General features: G+C 49.3%; 1 protein-coding gene across 2 annotated transcripts in view; it reads right to left on the bottom strand.

The window, feature by feature from the left end:
- Positions 1-287: 287 nt before the first annotated feature.
- The window catches only part of LOC114043673 (inactive rhomboid protein 1), a 48,498-nt gene continuing 25,885 nt past the window's right edge, over positions 288-22,900 (bottom strand). For both annotated transcript variants that reach the window (XM_027862750.1, XM_027862751.1), the window contains exons 2-18: positions 17,993-18,168; positions 17,580-17,710; positions 14,241-14,454; positions 11,538-11,744; positions 11,113-11,235; positions 10,670-10,830; positions 9,313-9,570; positions 8,056-8,167; positions 7,076-7,150; positions 6,644-6,805; positions 5,159-5,259; positions 4,809-4,872; positions 3,815-3,909; positions 3,513-3,588; positions 3,222-3,322; positions 2,600-2,753; positions 288-1,068 (exon numbers count right to left, since the gene is read on the bottom strand). In XM_027862750.1, the coding sequence (XP_027718551.1) occupies positions 649-1,068; positions 2,600-2,753; positions 3,222-3,322; positions 3,513-3,588; positions 3,815-3,909; positions 4,809-4,872; positions 5,159-5,259; positions 6,644-6,805; positions 7,076-7,150; positions 8,056-8,167; positions 9,313-9,570; positions 10,670-10,830; positions 11,113-11,235; positions 11,538-11,744; positions 14,241-14,454; positions 17,580-17,710; positions 17,993-18,142 (2,604 nt within the window). In that variant the 5' untranslated portion in view covers positions 18,143-18,168 and the 3' untranslated portion in view covers positions 288-648. The remainder of the gene's footprint in view (positions 1,069-2,599; positions 2,754-3,221; positions 3,323-3,512; positions 3,589-3,814; positions 3,910-4,808; positions 4,873-5,158; positions 5,260-6,643; positions 6,806-7,075; positions 7,151-8,055; positions 8,168-9,312; positions 9,571-10,669; positions 10,831-11,112; positions 11,236-11,537; positions 11,745-14,240; positions 14,455-17,579; positions 17,711-17,992; positions 18,169-22,900) is intronic.

Genomic DNA, 22,900 nt, shown 5'->3' with positions numbered 1-22,900 from the left:
GCGAGCTTGGGCCACTTTTTTCCTGACATGACTCAGCTTCCCCTTGCCCATTTCCCACCATGTTCCTACCTTCCTTCAGTTGTAAAAAGTAATCATTTTGCCCTTTCTTCAACCCTAGTCTGAATGACCTCTTGAAAAGCTAGTCTGAGCCTTCCACAACTTTGTGGCTCTGTACTATCCCAATGCCCCCAATACCCATGGTTACTATTCTCTGGTTGCTCTTGAAGCTTTCCCACCACTACCCCATCGAGGTTGGCAGCCTAGGAAGGAGAAAGACACAGATATCATCTGAGTTAATGGCAGCTAAAACGCTCCCGTTTCATTTATTGGCCACACGTGGTGGTCGTCAGCTGGGCTAGTTAAAAAGGTAGTTATGGACACTAGTATAATAAAAACCTGGAGGCATAAAAGGGGTTCAACAAAACTGAACAAGGCACAATCATTCTGTTTTCAGGAAACATGTGAGTCATGGTGAGATGAGGCAGGGCCAGGCTGCACTGCCGAGTGTGGAAGCCCGGGTGGGAGGTGGGCAAGATTGGCCAGTGGGATGGGATCCGGGTCTGTCCCCACCTGGGGGAGAGGGAGACACAGCTCCCAGCTCCGGTACCACTGTCCCCCCTTCCAAGTTCCACCTCCCACGGCCCTGGATCAGTGGAGCTGAGCATCCAATTCATATTTCTCACAAAACTTGTCTGTGAAGGGGATGCATGTGAGGAGCTCACACCACTCACACCGGATTGGGTAGAAGTAGAAGAGGATCACCAGGCCAGAGAGGAGCCCCAGGAAGACGATCTGGAAGACGATGATCTGGCACCGCTTGCGGTACAGGTCAAACTTGCCAAAGCTGATGTAGGGCAGGAAGGCAAAGGAAAGGAAGAAGCCACTGACGAAGCCAGAGATGTGAGCAAAATTGTCGATCCAGGGCAGGAGACCAAAGGTGAAGAGGAACAGCACCACAGCCAGAAGCTTGAAGAAGGCTCGCCAAGGCCGGGCCAGGATCTGCCAGCTCTGGAACAGCTCCACAAAGAGGCATGCCAGAATGCCGAACTGGGAGCCTGCGGGGCCAACCTGCAGGGAGAGATGGAGAGGAGGTAGGGGAGCTGTGGGGTGGCCCGTGGGGGAGGGACAGAGTCAGCAAAGACTCCTAGGAGTGAACATGAAAAATTAGGGAGGAGGGAGAGTAGATCGGGACAGGTTGGGATTAGATGTGCCCTGGCAGACAGCTTTGCTGAAGGCGCACCTGTACCTAGGGCACCTCTCATCTGCCACCATCCCACCACCTCTTCCAGGAAGCCTTCCCTCTATCCTATATATAGATTGTTTGTACATAGTAGTTTGCGTGTTGTATCCCCCTTTAGATTGTGAGTTCCTCCAGGGCAGGGGGAGTTTTTGGGTTTGGCTTTTTTTTTTTTTTTTTGCCTAATTGGAACATGGTAAAACCTTAATTTAATTTACTGACTGACCCTCATCACAATTTTCAAAGGAACCAAGGATTTGACATGGTTCAAAGTTGCCTGATTGGAAGGTTCTAAATTCTCATGAATAAACCTGAAATTCTTCACTTTAAAAGATTTGTAATGCAATTTGTAGAATCTTTTTAATAAGAACAGACCTTTTCTAGTCAACCTTTTACATCTCTTACAATTTATGTGAGGTTGTAAGTCCAATCTTACAAAACAGGAAACAGAACCAAAAGAGAGTAAGGTCACAATGAATCAAGATTGGAACTCCTTAATTCCCCCTCCTACATTACTTTTTTTAAATTTTGTAAGTAAGTTTTACTAAAAATTTTTTTTTAATATCCCAGTCATTTCTGGATAATACTGCCACCTACCCCCTCTCTCATCCACATATCACTTATTCCTTTTGTAACCAAGAAAAACGGTTAAGGAAATGAAAAAGCGTTCCCATCTGATAACATGCACCATTTCATTCCTATAGTCCCTAACTAGCCAAAAGCAAGAATTTTGTAAAAATTTCTTTCCTGGGGCCAAGATTTCCTCCATACATTTAAAAGAGTTTACAAGGTCCATGAGGGCAGTGATTTTGTAAGGTAATTTTTTAAAATTCTCCCCTATAGTGTCCAATTGCGTACTAAGGACAAAGTGGTTCAATGTTTCTGACTTAAAAAATTCTGTTTAGGTACATTTTCAGAATTATGTCTGCCAAAGGAAATGAGGGCCACCTATATAATGCTGCCTCTAAGCTTCAAAGGTGTCTTTATCAAGTACCTAGTATATGCTCAGTTAAGCTTTGAGGGATATGAAGAAAAAGATACAGGCCCTGTACTTGACTAGCTTACAGTCTGGTTAGGGAAATAAGATTCAAGAAAAATAGGAAACAAAGCTGGATTCAAGGACACAGGGTCACAGAAGGATGCTTAGAACGTAGCACATAGACTGTCAGAGCTCAAAGAATCCTTACTGATCAAGTAAAACTCCCTCACTTTAAAAAGAAAATGAAACCCAGAAAGGCAAAGGGTAACCCAGTGAGCCAGTGGTAAAGCCAAGGTGAAGGGAGCCAGAGAGATCAGATAGATTCTAACAGCATCCAGACTCACCACGATGTTTGTGCCCCATGGAACACCTCGGAGTCTTACCTCAGCCCGGTAGGGCAGAAAAATGGCACTGGCCAGGTTGCCTGTGATACCACTCAGAAGGTAGATGATGGATATGCGGTGCCACCCGGCTAGCTTCTCCAGATCCCTAAGGATCGTCATCTGGAAGCAGACAGATACCAGGCAGTGCAAGATCCTGTTAAGGAAAGGCAAGCAGAACACTTAGAACCACATAGACACCCACCTCCCCTCATACACCCTAAGGTTCACCCCACCTAGGGTGAACTAAGGTCCATATGTTGTCCCTCTCATTAGAAGGTGTTTTTCTGTTTGTATCCCCAGAGATAAACGTGGCACTTAACACACAGTAATGGTTTAATAAATGCTTTTTAACTCATCAGCCTCAGGTATACTTTTTGAGGATCTCCAAAGAAATGTGTATGTGTGATTAGGTTATTGTATAAGATGCAGACTTTGAGGAAAAAAGTTAGTATCTACTTTCCGACCCTCCATGCCTAACCCTGGTTCCTGCCAAAACTGGACAGTGAGGATGGTGAAACCTAGAAGGGCAGTAGGCCTTGCAGCCTGGTCAGCACATTCAACCTCGCATCGCTTGGAGGCTAAAAAAGCCCTTAGGCCCTAGCCCAGGAGGGCATTGACTTACCCAGCATGTAGGAAAAGGGAGAGCCAGAGACGATAGAACTGGTCAGGAACCTCGGGGTTAAGAAAGGGCAGAAGGCCACAGACGTCATCCATGCAGTGCACCTGTGGGGACAGAGTGGCTGATCAGCATCCCAGGAAGTAAAACAAGTTATTGGGGATAGAAGGGATAGAAGGGGCAGAGAAAGGTTGGGAAGGTATCCACAGGTCCTCAAAGACCTGGAATCCTTTCATCAACCCCCCATTCCCACGCTATTCCACACTGCATGAAAAAAGCTCCCCCCCATCCCCATACCTGGGAACACAGTGTGGCCTCCTCATGGAAATAGCCCCTCATGAAGTCACAGTATTCCCGAGAGGTGATTTCACACCTTAGAGGGAGGAAAATTCAGACAGCGGGCATTAACTGGCTTTGGGTCACCACAGGGATCCCCTGGAGTCCGGTCTGGTCCTTCCCAGCCCCATACCTGTAAACCTCCCTAGGACAGTCTAATAAATTACATCTCCATGAACCAGCCTGTCCTATTTGTCACTAGCACCTTCAGTGCCAGTCCCTGAGAAGCCAGGTCGGGGAGGCAGGCGCTAGTCCTCTCTCACCTTCCTTTGGTACCGATGCAGCAAGGCCTCCCGGTGATGGCACAGTCCATATGGAGGTGGTTGGTGTGGTTCCCAGCGCTGTTTTTGGTGCAGATCTGGGTTACAGATGGGTTAGAGGAGAGAGAGCAGGTCATTCCCTCCCCATAAGGGTGAGGAGGGACAGGATTAGTCCAGTAAGGTGCCCCCCCCCAGTAGTGCCCAGCTGGCCAGAGCTGGGGGATAGGGAAAGGGTCACTGAATGTCACCAAAAGAACCCTAGGCACTAGGCTGGAGGCCAAGGTTCTCGTTCTATTTCCAGAATTTACTTGCTGGCCCTTACGCCCATCTCTTTCCTTCTCTGAGTCTCTATGTCCTCAGTAAAATAGGCTTTGATGAGATCATGGCTTTACAAGAGCTTGTTATGTGACTGCAAGGACTCATGTTAAGGGTTGGGAGCTGGTGTAATGGAGAAAATGGATCTGAAGTCAGAAAACTTGGGTTTGAATCCCAGCCCTGCTATTTACTGCCTGTGATCTCAGGCATCACTCTGGACTGGTTTCTCTTTATGTAAACTGAGAAGGTGGGATGACAGGATGTCCAAGATTCTCTCCTTATGATCTTATGATGTTTTTTCCGAACTCCGGTGTTCCCAAGATGAGCTCTCTGTCCCAGTTTCTGCCAAGCATAGACAGTGAAACTGGGCTGGGAAAGGGCCTGAGAAGGACAGGAATGTATAAATTCTAGGGATTGATGTGCTCCTATGTGATGCCTGTGTAAAATAGTTTGAGCCACTGCAACAGTCTGTTTGGGGATGGAGAGCCCTAGGCACCTGCCTGGCTTCTTCAACAACTTAGCCCCACCATCTACCAAGTCAGCAAGAATAACTTTTGGCCCAGGTCTGGTTGTTCCTCATACTCTCCAATATCAAAGGATCACAGGATTAAGGAGACAGATGGGTCTCCAGAGTTGAAGGTGCCTATGACATCCCTCACACAGATGCAGGTATATTGCTTACCGGCCATTTAGTGATGTCATCCGGCCATTCGTGTGGGTCCTCGGATGATGGCTCGTCACATACCCTACAGTGCCATAACTAGTCAGACCCCCTTGCCCTCTGGTCCCTCATCTTCCCAGGACCCATTTGTGGTGACCTCCCCACACCAAGCCCAAATATTTGCAGCCCCACGCATCTGAGCATCTCTGATCCTACAGACTCATCCCCTTCCACCCCTCCACCCTTCAACAGGATTAGGCCATTGGCATCAAAGAGCCCAAATCGAGCGTGCTGTGATCCCTAGGGCCAAGGACTGGTAATGGTAGGGCCATCTGGGCAGGCCCCTCCAGGAGCCCAGAACGGTGACCTACCTGGGGTCCTGGTGGCAGACAGAGCCGAACTGCCTCTTGTTTCCAGCCAGATAGGGAGTGCTGGGGTGAACAGGCCACTTCACCCATACAGCCAGTGTGGACTGGAGAGGGAAAGAGGGATCAGGGGCAGCCTCAGCCTCCGATTCTAGGGGAGGCCAGGGAACAGGGTTTGGAGGAAGAGAGAAGGGCTGACGCAGTCCTTGGGGGAATGTGTTTTCTAAAGTAGGACATTCATAAGAAACAACAATTACAAAGAATCCAAAAAAATACGAGACAATGTAAGAAATGATGCACAGTAAAGACAGCTAATCTGACACGCGGGCCACTACACAGATAAGGACAACAGCAGCACCAAGTCCATGTGAAATACACAGGAAAGGTTAAAAAAAAAAGGATCATAATGATGTGGATGCTACTAAGGCAGCAAGTTCTAGTGAAAAGGAGTCAAGAGACCTGGGTTCCAACACCATCTCAGACACTTACTAGCCGTGTGATCATGGGCAAGTCACAACCTCTCAGAGCCTCAGTTTCCTCATCTGGAAAGTGGGGATAATAATACTTGCACTACCTACCCCACAGGGCTGTGGTGAAGAGAGCGCCTAGCAAACTTTCAAGTTCTACAGAAACGCAGGTTATTATCATCACACACTTTGGGGGCTGGGGTTAACATTCAGTAAATAACGGAAGCCGACAGGCCGACCAACAGACAGACAGACAGATAACCCGAGCTGTAGCGCAAGTGTGGTGGGAAGTTTCTGGGGCCTGGTCATCTACCTGCCTTCATCCTTCTGCCTCCCTCCTTCCTACTGTCAGGGCCAGGGACCATGCTGCGGCACAGCAGGTGGGGGGCAGAAACAGATTAAAAGGTCACGATCTTCAGGGTGACAAGTCAAATGTTAACTCAAAAACTCAAGAAGGGGGTAAACAGCATGCTGAGGTTTACAGGGCTTGCCTCATCGTAGCACAAGACAAGGGAGGAAATGGGGCTCAGGAAACAAGTGACTTGCCCACACTGATCAGCCAAGACTTGAGCCTAGGTTTTTGGAGTCCAGATCCAACGTTCTTTCTACTCTAACATGGCGCTTCTCATGGAGCATCATCCCAGCCAGAAGGGCCCTTAGAGAGCATCCACTGAACAGTGGAGACCCACAAGGACAAGGGGACTTTCCCAAAGTCCCCCAAGGAATTTGTGGTGAGGCCAGGGCCCTAGAGCTCAGGTTATCCACGGCCATAAGACCACAGCAGGCTGAGGCCATGTCAATGATATGCAAATCCCAAACCAGTCTCCACAACTGTACCCCCATGGAAGGAAGCAAGAGACGTGGGTCGAGTAGAGCAGGGCCTTCCCAAGACCCTTCCCTTCCTGTCCCATCCTCTGTACGATGACAGGGGGTTGGATGAAATGATCTCCAACGTGCCCTGGCTCCCAGGGTCACTAGGATCGGGGAGGCGTGGGGGCGATCGGGGCAGGAGGCAGGGACTCACAGAGCACTCCTCCTCGGAAGTCTGTACACAGCCCGATCGGTCATTGCGCACACAGCAGGCCGAGTGCTTCTCTCGCTCCCGGGTGGCCTGGATGAAGTTGTGCACCTGCTGGTCCTGCCGCATGCATGGGGAAAACTTGGCCCCGAGGTGGATGAGTGCCTCCTGGGGAGGAAGAGTCAGAGGTAAGGTGGGGAGAATCATAGACAGGTATAGAAGACACCCCCTGCCTGTCCCCCTGAGCCCTCCCTGAATCACAGAATTTCTAGGCAGAAGGGAACTTAGAGATCCCTCATGTCACATCAAAGGAAACTGAGGCCTAGTGAAGGGCTTATTGAGGTCACCTAGGGGGCAGAAGCAGCAGAAGCAGGGTCTCCAACCCTTGTCTCACTCCCAATCAAGTTCCCATTCCACATTATGCCACAAAAAACTTACTGAACTTGGCCCGATCCAGAAGTTCTCCTGTTGCACATACTTAACATTCTCATAAACCCCTCTGTTCCTCAGGACCTGTTGGGAAAGTAGGGAGGCTGTAGGAAGTGGGACTGAACTGAGACTGGGTGGAAAACCCCAGGAAATGGCCAGCAGGAAAATGGAGCAGGGAGTACAGCAGAGGCTTGGAAGGAAAGGATCCCAGAGAAACCAATCAGGGAGGCAGAACAAGGGGCCATGAAATCATTTATAGAACCATAATCTAGAATTGGAGGGACCTTAGAGCAGTTCGATGGCTCAGTGGATAGAGCACTGGGCAGGGAGTCAGGAAGACCCAGGTTCAAATCCAGCCTCAGACTCACTAGCTGTATGATCCTGGGCAAGTTACTTAACCTCTGTTTGCCTTAATCCACTGGAGAAGGAAATAGAACACCACTCCAGTATCTTTGCCAAGAAAACCCCATATGAAAAGTTGGACATGACTGAACAACAAGAGGGACTTCAGAGATCATCTGGCCTTAGCCCCCATCATTTTACAGATAAAAGAACCAAGAGCCAGGGAGATAAATGCCAAGGTCATGGAGGGCAGAGAACAGGAGATTTGAACCTGGGTCTTCTGTTCCTAAATCCAGTGGCTTTGCCTTGGCCAGCAGGGGGAGAAGATTTCAGGGTTATCTAATCTTCACTCTCCAGGACGTTCTCCATTCCTGGCCTGACCCAGCAGAGCCACAGGCTTTTGCCAACAATGGTCAAATGCTCTGTTAGAGAAACTGAGGCCCCAGGAGAGAAGGGGCTGGTCCCAGGTGGGATCTAAAGACCAGACATGGCACCGAACAGAAACAAGCAATATTATCCCAACTCCCGCCTTGTCCTGGGATGGCACAAGCGACCCAAGGTGGAAGCCAGGGGAGCGAGGAGAGGAGGGCTAAGGGAATGAGCAGAATCTCATCTAAAGCTGTGCCCCAGCTCCCTGGGGTCCTCACCGAGTCTACTGTCTCATGCTGAGAGAAGCCAACAGGAGCAATGCCATAGATACACACAGCCAGGATGGTGATGAGGGAGTGCACAAACGTCAGCCAGTAGGTAAAGAAGGGCCTGGAGAAGGAACGTAGGGGTTCAGCACTGGGCCGGGCCAGCACCGGGCCAGGCCAGCACCTGTCTCAGAGCCCCCAAGAGATAGTGGCCAGGCTACAATACACAGAGAGAGGGGCTTCACTTTCTAAAACAGACCTCTCTCCCACACCCCACCAAAAAAACCTAGGGAGATCCAATCTTATTATGAATAATAATAAAAATGGGGGCAGCTAGGTGGCGCAGTAGATAGAGCGCCTGCCCTGAAGTCAGGAGGACCTGAGTTCAAATCCGGTCTCAGACTAAACACTTGACATTTACTAGCTGTGTGACCCTGGGCAAGTCACTTAACCCCAATTGCCTTAAAAAAAAATAATAATAATAATAATAATAATGGGAACACAGGGCGGAGGAGAAAATTCAAGTCTCAACTCTCATGTTACCAACTTCCCTCTTTCCCTCTCTGGGTCCTCAGTTTCCTCAACTGCAAAATGAAGGGTGTCCTAGCATTTAGAGCTGGAAAGGACTTCAACTTTATTTTACAGGTATGGAAAGTGAATCTCAGAGCAGGAAGAGTGCTTTACCCAAGATCCTGCAGGCAGCAGAGTCAGGATTCGAACCAGGTCCAAACCCAAAGCTTTGTGAAATCAGCATGCCTACTCACTGATCTCAAAGTCCCTTCCAGCTCTCAAGTTTAGGAGCCTGCGATTGAACTCTGCAGGGAAACTTCCTGAAATAAGGTATAACTGATAGCGTGATGAAGCTGGCATCAGGGAGAGTGGGGTTCAAATTCTGTCTCTGTCACTAGCTGTGTGATCATGAGCAAGTCACTTTCCCTCTCTAGGTCTCAGTTTCCTCATCAGTAAAATGGGGATAAATAATACCAGATAGTACCCACCTCAATAGGTTAGTATGAGGTTGAAGTAAGATACTGGATATAAAGCATTTTTCAAATCTCACGGCACTATATAAAGATCAATTATTATTATTAATGGGAGCCTCAGTACCAAATTGATCTTTCACGTAAATCCAGATTTTCATACCATGGATGTGTTTGGAGGACTTAGCCTCCCAATCACCCTGTTCCTTCCACCCCTCAGTGTCCACTACTTTCCTGGTCACTCCGACCCCTAGCATCTGTGCCCCCCTGCCCTTTGGCCACTCCCCACCTGTGGTCATCCATGTCCTCAATCTGTCGCTTAACGTAGCTGTCTATGCGCTTCCGATAGGTGCGATTGGTGAGCCGGCCCACCATGCCCAGTCCGTAGGGCCTCTTCTCTTTGGCAAACAGCTTCCTGACCGGCACGGCAATGCGTTGACCCCGCCGTGGCCCTGCCACGCTCACCACCTCCTGCCGCAGCCGCACCTTGGGCTGGGGAGCTACGGCAGCCCCCTCCTTCTGCTTCCGCCACCCCCGCTCCAGAGGTCTGAAACATAGACAATAACCAGGCTCAGGTGTGGGGAGTCAGCTGGCCAGGCCCATCCCCTGACACCCAGAGGCCGGGCACCTTCTACTGCCTCACCTCCAACAGCAGATGTAGACTAGCACATACAAATGCTACAACTGTTATATGTAATTGTTCATTGTTTTTGTTAAATAACGTGTGTATGTATAAATAAAAATTGTTAAATTAAGTTCCCTGGGAAGCTTATCCAGGAATATGACTGATTCAGGGGGGAAATCTTAATCAATCAATAAACTTTTATTAAACACCTATTGGACAGCTGGATGGCATAGTGGACAGAGGGCCAGGGCTGGATCCAGGAAGACTCATCTTCCTGAGTTTAAAAATCCAGCCTCAGACACTTACGAGCTATGTGACCCTGGGCAAGTCACTTACCCCGATTTACCTCAGTTCCTCATCAGTAAAATGAGCTGAAGAAGGAAATGGCAAACTACTCTAGTATCTCTATCAAGAAAACCCTCAATGGGGTCACGAAGAGATTGAAACAACTAAACAACAAAAGCACCTACTATGTGCCAGGCACTGTGAGGGGAGAGCACACAGGTGACTCCCATACCATCTCAAAGCTAAAAGGCCCTCAGAGGTCATCTGGTCCAAAAAGAAATCTCTTCTCTGCCCTCTGATCCCTTCTAAGGTAGTTATTCTGCCTCCACTGGAACACTTCCAATGCTAGGAAATTCACTACCACTATCTCTTCTCTCTTGAAAATCCATTTCATTTTTGGATAACTCTTCTCCTTTCTTTAACCAAGCAAAAACATGCCCCAGAAACACCTTCTTCATCTGTTTAATAAGAGGATGAGGACAATGAGGTTGAGAGACGGGAAGTGATTTGCTCAAGGCCACAGAGTTAAGAGAGAGGTGAGGGCTTGGACCCAGCGCTCCTGACTCCCAATCCAGGATTCTTTTTACTATCCCCTGCTGGGCTCTGTATCAGAAGCTAAGTGGCTCCAGGTCTTCAGAGATCCGGGGGGTGAGTCCTACCAAGATTCCTCCTCACCCCAAGCTCAGGGACACCTGCCCCCAAGAGACCTGTCCACCCCAGCGGGGGAGCAGCTCACAGCATCAGATGGCTTCTTTCCAGCTCGCTCTTGTCCAGGGCGCCTCCGGTGAGGTCTGCCTGCTCCGGCGGCTTCTCTTCCCACTCTTTGAGCGCGGCTTCTGAAGGCGATTCAAACACCTCATCCGGGTAGGTGGACAGCTCCTCGTGGAGGACTCCTTCCTGAGCAAATGGGGAGGACGCTCATCACAGGAGCGGCGAGGGAGGGGCTGCAGGGGAACAGGCCTCTCGTGGGGCAGAACACTCAGTGGTGGACTGAGACAGAGAGGATGGCAGGGGACAGGAGAAGGGACCCTCTGGGTGAAGTGGAGATGAAGTAGGAGAGACAAACCACAGAGGCCAGGAGAAGGAAAGATCGATGCCTGGAAAGATGGGGCAGGATAGGCAGAGAGAAACCATGCTCAGGGCCCCCGCCTCTAGGGGCAAAGGTGGCTTTTCATTTACCCGAGCAAAGAAGGACGTGTCCAGTTCATCAGGGAAGTCCACGGTATCTTCCTCTAGGAAACTGGCAGGTGTGAAGCTTCGTCTCTGGGCCCTGCGCAAGGTGCTTTCCCTCACAGATCGGCCCTGCAAGGAGGGGAGGGAAGGAGGTGAAGTTCTGCAGACCCGGACAACAGCCCCAAAGGGACCCCTCGTGTCTTTTTAAGAGATTTCACACATGACACCCACGTACACACACACAGATATCAGCACATGCCTACATACATACACGCACCTCTTGTTACACAGGCATTCATGCATCTCCCTACATATGTATGCATGCACAAGCGTAAGACTTCTGAGGCATGTACACACACACACACACACACGACCTCCCCCAAGGACTGACACACCTGTCAGCTCCCCAGCGGGGTCCGAGCCCTGCTCACCTTCACGAGAGCGGCTGCTGCCCGGAAGCTCATCTTGGCGACAGATTCCCTCTTGCGCCTCCTTGGCAGGCGATTGAAGCCGGAGCGGGAGCTAGTGAAGGAGCAGAGGGAGGTGGCCCCAGGTGTGATAGGTGTGTGAGGGATGCTGTAGCCATCCATGTCGTCTGCCACGCGGAATGCCCGGCCTCGGGCCAGCGGGTCGATGATCTGCAACGGGAGACAGGGCCTAGTTGGGATGGGGGAAGGGGCCGGGGAGGAAGGTGTGGGGAACTATCCCGCGTTGCGAGGGCCACACATACATACTCTTCTGTCTCAGTCCCTGGGGACACAGAAGAAGTTAACTCAATGTCTTCACGTTGCCTCCAAGGCCTTGTTAGAGGACAGGGACCTTCGAGTTCCCCTATAGGGTAGGTGGTTATGAGGGATGGGGTGAGACTATGGCCCGCAGGGGAAGCTGGAGAGGACCTCAAAAGTCATTTTGTCCAGCCTCCTGCCCAAAAACAAGTCACCTTCCAAACTCTGCTAAAAGACCTGTAACAAAAGGACACACGGCCTCCAAAAACATTCTACTTTGAGATAACTACCGTTAGGAAGTTGTTTTGTTATACTGAGCCAAAATCTCCCTCATCCTTCAAATTCTACCATTGGCTGACTAGCCTCTTACTGGGCACCCCCAATGATGACGAGCTCCCTACCTAACTGAGGCACCCTTGTTCCACTTTAGAGCACCTCCATCAGACTATTACCATAGTAATTCTTAGGTTAAACACGTGTTTGTTGGCATTCTGTTCTATATGTACGGTCTCTAGTTTTACCTATGGATGTCCAACTTCACCCACCACAGTGAGTTCTGACTGGGGAGCAATTACTCCTCCCATCTCCTCTCTCTCTCCCCCTCCTCTCACCCACTCCCCATGCCCACGGTCAGGCTCTGTCCACACAGGGAATTCTCTCATTCTCTCTTGCCATTGTGGGGACTGACAGACCCGTCTCAGGGCACAACAGTTGGGCCAGATTCCAGCTCCAGTCAAGACTCATTCTGGGATTCATGAATGGAGTTCAATGGGACACCAGTCCTTTGCTCCTGTTAGAGGGGTGTGTGTGTGTGTGTGTGTGTGTGTGTGTGTGTGTGTGTGTGTGTGCGCGCGCGCATCCATGCATATATGTATGTGTGTATTTACGCATGTGTGTGTATATATGAAACACACCATACATATACATGTATATAATACATGAGTATTTTATACATGTACATACACAAGTGTGTTTGCATGTGTGCCTACCTATAGGTGCTTATATGGACACTTACATATATAATACGTGCATATGCGTGAAAACATAAGGGATTGCCATTACTCATGACAATGACCACCAGCATCGCCACCATCACCATCTTGGCCCATTGCCTGTTGGGGTGCTGTAGAACAAAAGTGTTTCATAACCTAAGCTACTTTTCAGACAGATAAAATTCTAAATTCTCCACCTCGGATTTCCTCACTTTCTCAGCCTCTTCCTTGAGGCTCAGGAGGCAGGACTCGGTAAGGGCAAGACAGAAAGAGAAGCTGGCTTTTAAAATGCGCAAGTTCCAAGAAGTAAGAACTCTTCAGAAAAGCAGGAGACTTAAGCCATGAGGATCCCATAGATAGCATATGCTGGTCTAAGTAGAAGGGAAGCTGCCTGAGGGAAAGGAGATTCCCTTTGGTCTTTGTAGCCTCCGCACTTAGCACAAAGCCTAGCATGTAGCAGGACTTAATGAGAGCACACTGAATTGAACTGAACTGAATCCTCTTTATTTTACAGAAGCAGAAACCAAATCTCAGAGAGGTTATGCAACTTGTCAAATGTCACAGAGGTTAACAGAGCTGGGGGGCCATAAAGAGTGGGACACAACTGAACAACAACAAAACAGAGCTAGGATTTGAACCCAAGCCTTGCCAATTCCAAAGTCAATAAACTTGCTTTCTACCATATAATCCTGACTTGGAGGCAGCCAGAAGATAGAGCACCAGGCCTGGAGTCAGGAAAACCTGAGTTTAAATCTGACCCCCAGATACTTACTGGCTGTGACACTCTGGACAAGTCACTTAAACCTCTCTGCCTCAATTTCCTCATTTGTACAAATAAAACTCCCAGAGTTGTTATGAGGATCAAAAGAGATAACATTTATAAAGTGCTTAGCGCAGTGCCTGGCACATAGTATGCACTAAATAAATGCTTATATCCTTTCCTGTGATAGCAAAAGGCTTTGTAAACTATTAAAAATTTGCCATGGATCAAAGCCAGTTGGGACACACTGGTGTAGGGGAAATTCCCCCACTGGGTGAAAGGTTATGGTATTTCTTATTTATATAGCATTTTTCTGATTACAAAATGCTTTAAGTATATTACCCAATTTTTATCTTCATTAATATCCCCGAAGTAAGAAACAGCCAACACTAAATCAGGACGTGAACGACCCCAGATCAAATACTCTCCACTGCACCCCAAAGTCTTACTATTTCCATGCTGCAGATGAGGAAGCTCAGGCTCAGACAGGCCTTCAGACAAGGGTGGGTGACCTGTTTCAGGTCACCCAGCTGGGCAGCCTCAGAGCCAGGACCCAAAGTCAGGCCCTCTGACTCCTAGTCCAATGCACCCTCAGCATCCCAGCGGACTGCATGATTTCTAAGACATCCTTCCTGCCCCTGCCCCCCGGGCTCTCACCTTCTGCATGCCCAGCTGGCAGGGCCCTACGTAGAGCGGGGGAGGAGTTTCGGTGCTGGTGAGAGAGATGTTGTCCTGGCTCGGGAGATCCATCTCCCGGATCACTTGGGGTTTCAACTTCCCGTATCGCTGGCTGCAATGACGGATGCTCTTACGTTGCCATTTCTGGTTGGTGTCACTGTCCTTGCTCACCCCAAACCAGTCAGCTGTGCCCCTGGAAGATGGGCGAGAGGGAAAGCAAGCCTTAGATGGGAAGAGCGGGAGAAAGGGGCTGTCAAAGGGAAGAGGGGCTCTAAACTCTACTGTCACATCCCAATGCATGGGGGTTCCCCTTGTACCTGGTCCACTCTTCCCTCCTCTCCTCCCCCAGCCCCCTGGTTTTAAACCATATGTGTCCCACACACCTCCCCTCTCTTGCTGCTCTGGTATCTCCCCCATACAGAGCCCACATTTCACGCCTCCCTCCCTCCTACAGCTCCAAAGTGTTTCCCTCTGGTTTCCCATCCCAACCTCAACCCTTGCCCTCATTCTTCCTATTTTCTTGATTTCAGCTTTCTCTATATCAAGTAAGAATCATCTGGTGTTCCTTCTCCCAGTTTTGCTCAGCCTGGGGAGGTCCAAAGTGTAGCCAGTATGGCTTATAACCCGCTCCCCTCCCCAACACAGTCCTAACATTCCCCTTCCACCACTGCCTAGAACATGGGGAGGAACCATGAGCTTTGCGGTCTTTCACCTTTCTCTCTAGTTACTCCTGGTCAGGAGGAGAGGAAAGACAGTGCAATGAAGCTGAATAGTGGGCAGACACCTAGTGCCAGACCTCATGGCACCCTGACATGGAGCATGCCTTTGGACATTCCCAGTGTCTCTCCCCCACCTCCCCACAGTGAGTGCACTGGGATTAGCCGTCACTCGGGGCAGAAGGATACTAATCCTTCATGTTGTACAGCAAGTTTTAAAATTCTCCTTACGTCCTTTATTTCATTTGCTTCTCACCACAGTACTGAAGTAAGGTGGTCAAGGATAATCAATACCCATTCGACAGAAAGGAAACGGGAACTCAGGGAGGTTAAAGAGCTTGCCCAGGTTCACACAGAGTTACAGAAACAGCCAGGATCAGAACCCAGGCCCCCTGACACTCAGAGTAGGGAAGCCACTTTCTACTACACATCTGCCTATTTGGTGGGAGCCCTGGCACCAGGCAGACCTCAAATAGGCCAGATCTCCAGGCAAGAGTGGTCGTACTCAACGCCAAAGACCTGAAGATACTTACAAAGCCTTTAGAATGAAGACTGATGGCAAGAAAAGAACAAGGCAGGGGACAAGGGGCGTTGGTGCATTCAGACATTCACTAAGCACTATGCAAATGGTATGAAAGCAGCATGCAAAGCAGTGGCCATCCCGGGGCTCCCCCAGCCCAGCTAGAAGGGGAAAGCCTGGTCAGCGTCACCACGGTCTCCCTGGATATGCCCGGCAGGTTACATTGGCTCCTACAGAAAGGTTACACACCACACACATACATACACACGCGCACACACACCCCCACGTGCAAGGGGCCAAAGTAGCACAAAGTGAGTGCAAAGATGAGACACACATACACACATACACACACACACACATGCGCCCGCTTGCCCTCCCGCCAGATACCTGAGCAGGGAGCGAGAGAGCGACTGGCGCTTTCGTAGGGGCCGGCGGGAGGCCTGGTGGCCGAGGATAGGCAGGGTGTGGATTCGTTCAAAGTGAACCTGTCGGCTGCTGCTTGGGAGGGGTGGGAAGGAGGGAGGAGGAGAAAGATGAGGAAGGGCGCCATGCAGGTGAAAGAGAAACAGAGAAGGGAGGGAGAGGGAGAGGGAGAGGAAGAGAAGAGAAGAGTGAATTGGAGGAGAAACAAAAGGCCCAGAGCTGGAAGAGGTGGGGAAGAAGTGAGACACTGAGAGCTGGGCAGAGAATAGTGGTAGAGACAAGAGGCCCAGAGAGCTGTTAGCAGGGGGTGGGAAAGGACAGACCAGGGGAACAGAGAGAGAACAGCACATGGCACAGACAAAAAGAGCTGGCAAATGGGAGAGAAGGAAAGGAAGGCAGGGAACAGAAATGGACAAAATTCTAGAGACATAGAGGGAAGAGGGGAGCAGACAGCCCTAAGGATAAGGCATGGAGAGCCCAAGTGATGTCCCTAAGTAGGGGAGAAGTCTGGGCAGAATCAAGTGTCCCTGTGTCCCCCAGTCCCTCCTCCTCATGTCTACTTAGCAGCCTATGGTAAAGGAGAACCCCTGAGCAGCCTCCTGGGAATCTGGGTCTCTGAGATCTGGAGGCAGCTGCAGCCAGTGAGGACACTTTGCAAGGCTGATTGGCTATCAAATTACAAAACCCCCAAAATCCAAACTGATGCGAGAACAGAACAAGACAATAAACGAGGAATTGTTGCCAAGTGGGAATAGTGGGGTCTTCTAGGGCAGGAGTTCTCAGCTTCTTGTGTGCAAATAATCCTTTAGACAATCTGGGGGAGACTCCTTCTGAGAATAATGTTTGTTCTGAATAATGTTTTTAAAGGCAAAAATTAAAACACAGAGGATTACAAAGGAAACCAATTATATTGAAATAGTTATCAAAATATCAAATAAAAGTTCAAGTTTAAGAACCCTGCTCTAGGCTTGGCCACTGTGGGAAGCACGCACCAAGCTCCCACCCTCCTGGAAGCCTAATATACCCTGACAACCCTTCCCACTGCCCAAGGCACAGATATAGAAAGATCCTGCCCCTGCCCCTCATTCCTCTCTGCACACATTCCCCTCTCCCCCTCCCCCAGGACAACATGGGAGGCCAATGGGCTCCCACTGCCTGTCTCTCCCAGGGATGGGATTTCCATGCCTGCCAGTAGATGCCCTCTTCCTGGTACTCCATCCCCTTCCTCCACCCCTACCCTAATTCTCCTGTGAACTTTGTTTCTTTTTCTACTTGCTGGGCACTGCCCATCCTCACTCCTCCCTACCCAGGCTTTCTGAATCCAAATGTAGTTCATAGGGCCCCTGACCAGGTCCCAGCCGGGATTCAAAGGAGATCAGAAGTTGTTAGAAGTTTCCTATTCCTGGAAAAGCAGCTGAAAGAGCCCTGAGAATTAACCTCCCTTCTCTGGAATGGGACCAGATGACCTCCAAGGTCCCTTTCCAGCTCAGATGATCTCTGCCTCAGCAGAAGAACCAGGATTAGAACCCAGTCCTCGGGCTCCAAATTCAGTTCTTTCCAAAATACCATGCAGCCTTTCTAGTCAGGAAGGCTGAACGACCTTGCGTGCAGGAGTCCAAGCTGCAGTTCTCAGGGGCCCCAGGGAGAAGAGACCATTACCTGCGGATGGTCTGGGTGATGGACGTCTGTCTCTGCAAGGCTGGGCGCCGCATTGGTTCATGGGGGGATGGCACTCGGGCACTCTCAGCTGGCATGCTGATACTTCGCAGAAAGGCTTGACGCTTCAGAGGCTATTGGAGGGAGGGGAAGTAAGGAGGGTGAAGGAGGTTACCACCCAACTTGCTCCGAGGCCATTTCTAAGCCTCCTTTTACCCATAATTCTTGGAAAGCTCACGGGAGCCGAAGAGATGAGATGAACCACCTCCCTGGGATCCCCACAGCAAGGCTGTGTGGCCCCCTGTTTGTGCCTAGGACTTTGAGGGCCTTGGTTTGGCTGGTGACCAGGTCCCTGTTAGGGAAAAGCAGACTCCTTCTTTGCCCCAGACCTCAAAGGGCCCCTACAGGGTTCTTACCGGCACAAAGATGGGCTCCTCAGCTGCTGAGGCTGGGGCCAGGGCTGGGGCTGAAGCAGGGGCTGGAGTTGAAGTCGGGATGTCCAGTTTGAGCCATGGTGGTTTCTTTCGCTGTAAGCTGCTGGAGCTGTCCCTCCGAGCCTCAGTCATTGTCCCAGCTCAGGCGGCAGGCGGGCCTAGGCACAGGGAAAGGTAATGGAGACAGAAGCCTGGCACTAGGGCTTTTCAAGAAGAAATGATAACATGATGTGTACAGAGGAACAGATCCCTCCATTCTTCAGTTGGTACTCCTGATGGATTCCCAAGGGCAAGAACCAGCTTTTTCCCACATCTTACAACAACCTACATGAGGAAGGTTATGGGGACGGGACAGGAAAGCAGAGACATGAAAAAGGAACCTATCCTCTCCCATCTAATTTATCTGGCAAAATGCCCTGCCATTCCCCTCTGGCCCCTGGGCTACCTCAACCTAGCTACATATTCCCTAGGAGCCACCAGAGGGAGCCAAATCCTAAGGAATTTTGCAGGAGTCACTCTAGGACAAAGAAAGAGTCTCTCCAGGCCCAGAGATTCCCAAAGCTGGTTCCCTGGAGATAAGGACAGAGGACAGGCCGCACACCTGGGGAGGATATACTCAGACCCTCTTAAACCTACTGGCCTTGCCCCTGAGGCTAGGCAGCCCAGAACATCAGACCATCTAAGGAGTCTTGGAATGTAAACCATAGAATGTTAAACCTGGTAGAACCTCGGAATACAGAACGTTAGAATATCAAAGCTAAAAGCATCCTTAGAGCAAAGAACACAGAATGGAAGAGCTGGAAGGAAGGAATCTTAGAGAGCACTGTCCCAATCCCTTTGTTTACATTTGAGGAAACCGAGGAACAAAGAGGGGTGGTAATTTACCTAAGATTGTGACAGAAATGGGGCCAGAACCCAAATCTCTTGATTCCTAAGGGGCAGCTAGGTGGCGCAGTGGATAGAGCACCAGCCCCGGAGTCAGGAGGACCTGAGTTCAAATTCGACCTCAGACACTTGACACTTACTATCTGTGTGACCCTGGGCAAGTCGTATAACCCCATTGCCTAGCAAAAAAAAAAACCAAAAAAATGCCCCGAATTAAGATTCCTTTCCCTGTGGTTGTTCCATTGCATACAGCTTACTACCTTAGAAAAGGACAGGACTCACTCAGTATATGCTTGGCTGTCCAATTTCTGGCAGTACTGAAACATCTGTGTGCCCTGTGTCATGAGATCTGTTCCCACTCACCTCTCAGAGAGAAATCCCTCCGGCTGAACCCCGCCAGTCAAACTCCTCATGCACACTCCCTTTTCTCCCTGCCTTCCCTCCCCAAACACACACTCCTAAGCCCAGAGCAAGGGCCTCTCCCTGTCTATTAGCTATGGAAACTCAGCCAGGGCAGGAAGGCTTCACAGCCGTGGAAGGAGAGGGGTCAGAAGCATGAAGTGCTGAGCTGGTGGGACAAAGAGCCCTTTGACGATCCATGCAAGGTGGTTACTAAGGCAGGGGGAGATATGAGCCTGAAAGATGAATGTGGGGGTACTCAGCTCATCTATGGTCCCTGACTCCACTGGAGCTGGGGCCAAAAAACAACAGCATCTTAAAGTGGGGAGGGACCACAAAGACCATCTAGCCCCAGTCCTTATTTTTACAGAGGAGAAAGCCGAGACCCAGAGGGTAAAATATCTCATCCGTGGTCACACAGCTAGAATGTAGGAGAGCAAGAACTAGAACCCAGGTCTCCCATTTTCAGTCAAGGCCTCATTCTACAATGCCACAATACCAGCGCTTCTCTGGGAGTCCTATCCCTGCCCTACAAAGCCAACAATATTTTAGAACTTCCAGACAGAAGCTAGAAGCCCATGTCCAGGCCTAGAGAACACAGGCAGACACCACAGCCTTGGCTCTCACATCCCCAAGTCCTAAATTAGCCCAATGGGCATGCAGAGCAGGAAGCCAGCAGCTTCACAATGCATGACTGCTATCCAGGCTGACCCAGCTCCTAAAAGTACCTGAGAGGGGCACAGCCCACGATTATAAAGAGGTTCCATAAAGTTTAGACAAATAAATCCCTGGATGACAAATCCGTGACAGGTTAGAAGGATCCATATCTATAAATATTCAAAAGAATATTTTTTTTCCTTCTGTTGTGTTTTGTTTCCTCTTTCTGATGGTTCCTCCTATTGGTTGTAATTCTTCCTTACAATATCAGTAATGTGAAAATACGTTTAATAGACATGTAATGTATAGCCTACATCAGATTGCGCACTGTCCTGGGGAGGGAGGGGGAGAAAAATTTAAAACTCAAAAGTTTATGGAAGTGATTGTTGATAAATCAAAATAAATTAATAAAAAAAAAATAAACATTAAAAAAAAAGCCAGCTCAGATTCCATCATCCTCTGAGAAGTCTACTCACGCCTCACTTTCCACCATTGAGGTGGCTTGAGTTCAAATTCCAACTCTGACACTTGCTACACATGTGACACACGGGCAAGGCACTTAACCCAAGCCTCAGTTTCCTTAGCTGTGAAATGAGGATAGGACCTACCACATAAAACTCTTATGAGTATCAAATGAGATAATAGATGTAAAGCGCTTTGCAAACATTAAACTGGCATATAAATGCCCGTTGTTATTTCCATTACTCTGTTCCCAAACAATCACCGCCTCCTCCAAACCAATCTCGACTCTTGAATATCTACAAAACAGACAGGCTGGACCTCCCAGGTCTGATGGTCTCTGTTCCAAGGGCCAGATCCCATAGTAGATCCTCAATCTGTATTTCTTACAACTTTGGAAGACTTAAGGGGGCAGCTAGGTGGTGCAGTGGATAGAGCATCGGCCCTGGATTCAGGAGGACCTGAGTTCAAATCCGACCTCAGACACATAACATTTGCTAGCTGTGTGACCCTAGGCAAGTCACTTAACCCCACTGCCTAGCAAAAAAAAAAAAAGACTTAAGAACTCCAATCAATTCAATGACCAACCACAGTTCTAGAACACTCAAGATGAAACATGGTACCCAGCTCCCGACAGGGAGGTGACAGACTTAGGGACCAAGAGGTGACAGACTCCAGACTGAGACATATTTTTAGACGTGACCAATGCAGGGAAACTGTTTTGCCTGACTTTGCATAGTTGTTACAAGGATTTTGTTTTTCTTTCTTTTTCAATAGTGGGGGAGGGTAAGGTGGGAGGGAAAGAAGGTATATTTTAATTAACTAAAAAAATTAAATTGAAAAAATTCCTATTTGTTCACAGATATTGAGAGTATACCCCAAACTTCTCAGATAAATCTGTATCATCACCTAAACGATATCTCAGCGCCCTGCAGTCAGAACAAGAAGGAATCAGCAGATCCACATCACAGAAATGTAACCTAATCAAGAGTTCAGCTAGCAGAAGGGCTGAGTTGAGGGACCATCCTCTCCTCCTCTCTTCTTCTACAGCCTCATCCTAGATCACCAGAAAGCCAGGAGGGAGGGAGGGAGAGAGAGAGACAGAGCCTGAGACAGAGAGAAAGAGAGATAGAGAGAGATAGAGACAGACAGAGACAGAGAGACAGCACAGACTCTGGGCAGCTTTCAGACACAGGACTGAGAATGCTTTATGGGGCTATGATCAAGCAAAGGATTATCTTTAACTCCTTATAGTGGCCCATATGGTTTCCTTTTAAGGCTAGACAAGGAAGGAAGGAAGGAAAGAGAAGAAAATTGGGAAAGGAAGCAAAGAGAAGGGAAAGGAGGGGAAGGGGAAAGGGAAAGGAGAAGAGGAAGAGAAAGGTCTCCATCAGAAAGGGCATAGGTTCTAAAAAAAAAAAATCACAGGATAGAACCGGTAGGAACCTTAGAATTCAAGTAGTATGATTGACTCATTTTCCAGCCTCAGCTCTTTCTACCTGGCCTCCATAGAAACTTGCTAAAAGGGGAACAAATTGATAGTGGACCCAACACCACTGGATATCCCTAAGGACCCTCACTAGTTGTGTTCTAGAAAGTTGCCAGCCCCACCTTCCTTGGGAACCAAACAGTCCATCACCCAGAAGAAATCCTTCTAGTGCCAGTGCTTCTGACCCTGGTGTTGGGTTCCAGCCCCAGTCCTACCACCAAGGAGCTGTGTATCCTTGGGGCCAGTCACTTCCCCTTCTCTAGATCCTAGTTTCCCCTTCTGATAAAAATGAGATCAGACCAGATCTCAAAAGTTCCCTTCCAGCTCTAAGGTTCCACCACCATTCATTCTGGTCACACTGAGACATGGCCCCAAGTCCCCCATTTCACTTCTAGATTTCCACCCCAAAAGAATCTCTGACTAGGGATTAACAATTTAGACCTCTATGATCCACGGGGTTCTACCCACTAATGAGGCTGAAGCTGTATATAGGGTGGAGTGGAAAAGAACATTAAACTAGGAGTGGGGAGATCTGGATTCAAGTCCTAACTCTGGCTGATTCACTCTCTGACCCGGTGTAATTATTTTCCATCTCTGAATCTCTGAAAGCACGATGAAGGCAATGGGTCAGATGATCTCTAACAATCTACAGATTTATTTCCTGGGCTGGAAGGAGAAAGTGGGAGGGACTGGCATTCTCATCCTTCCATTCCGCTAGACCTCTGGCAAGCCAAGAATGAGGCTGGCCCTTAGTGAGTAAGCCGGGTGTGTGAGGTCACTCGGGGAAAGCGGCTCAGCTGACCAACTGTCCAATCTTCCAGTCTGTCTGTCTGCCTCCAGGCCTGCTGAGGGCTGCATTTCTGCAAGATTCCCCTTCCTTTGTGTCTGGCCTCTCCACTTAACCCCTAGTGCAGGTAGGGCTCCAGGGTCTGTCCCCTTTCCTTACTCCCTCCCCCTTTCTCCTGTGGGTTCTGGGATCGAGGGAATGCCCTGGACTCTAC

Source organism: Vombatus ursinus, unplaced genomic scaffold (genome assembly GCF_900497805.2).
Source record: "Vombatus ursinus unplaced genomic scaffold, bare-nosed wombat genome assembly UNPS02014770.1, whole genome shotgun sequence".
In the NCBI taxonomy this organism is placed as follows: Eukaryota; Metazoa; Chordata; class Mammalia; order Diprotodontia; family Vombatidae; genus Vombatus; species Vombatus ursinus.
Note: the sequence above shows the minus strand (reverse complement) of the source record. Positions and strands in the feature narration are given on the sequence as shown.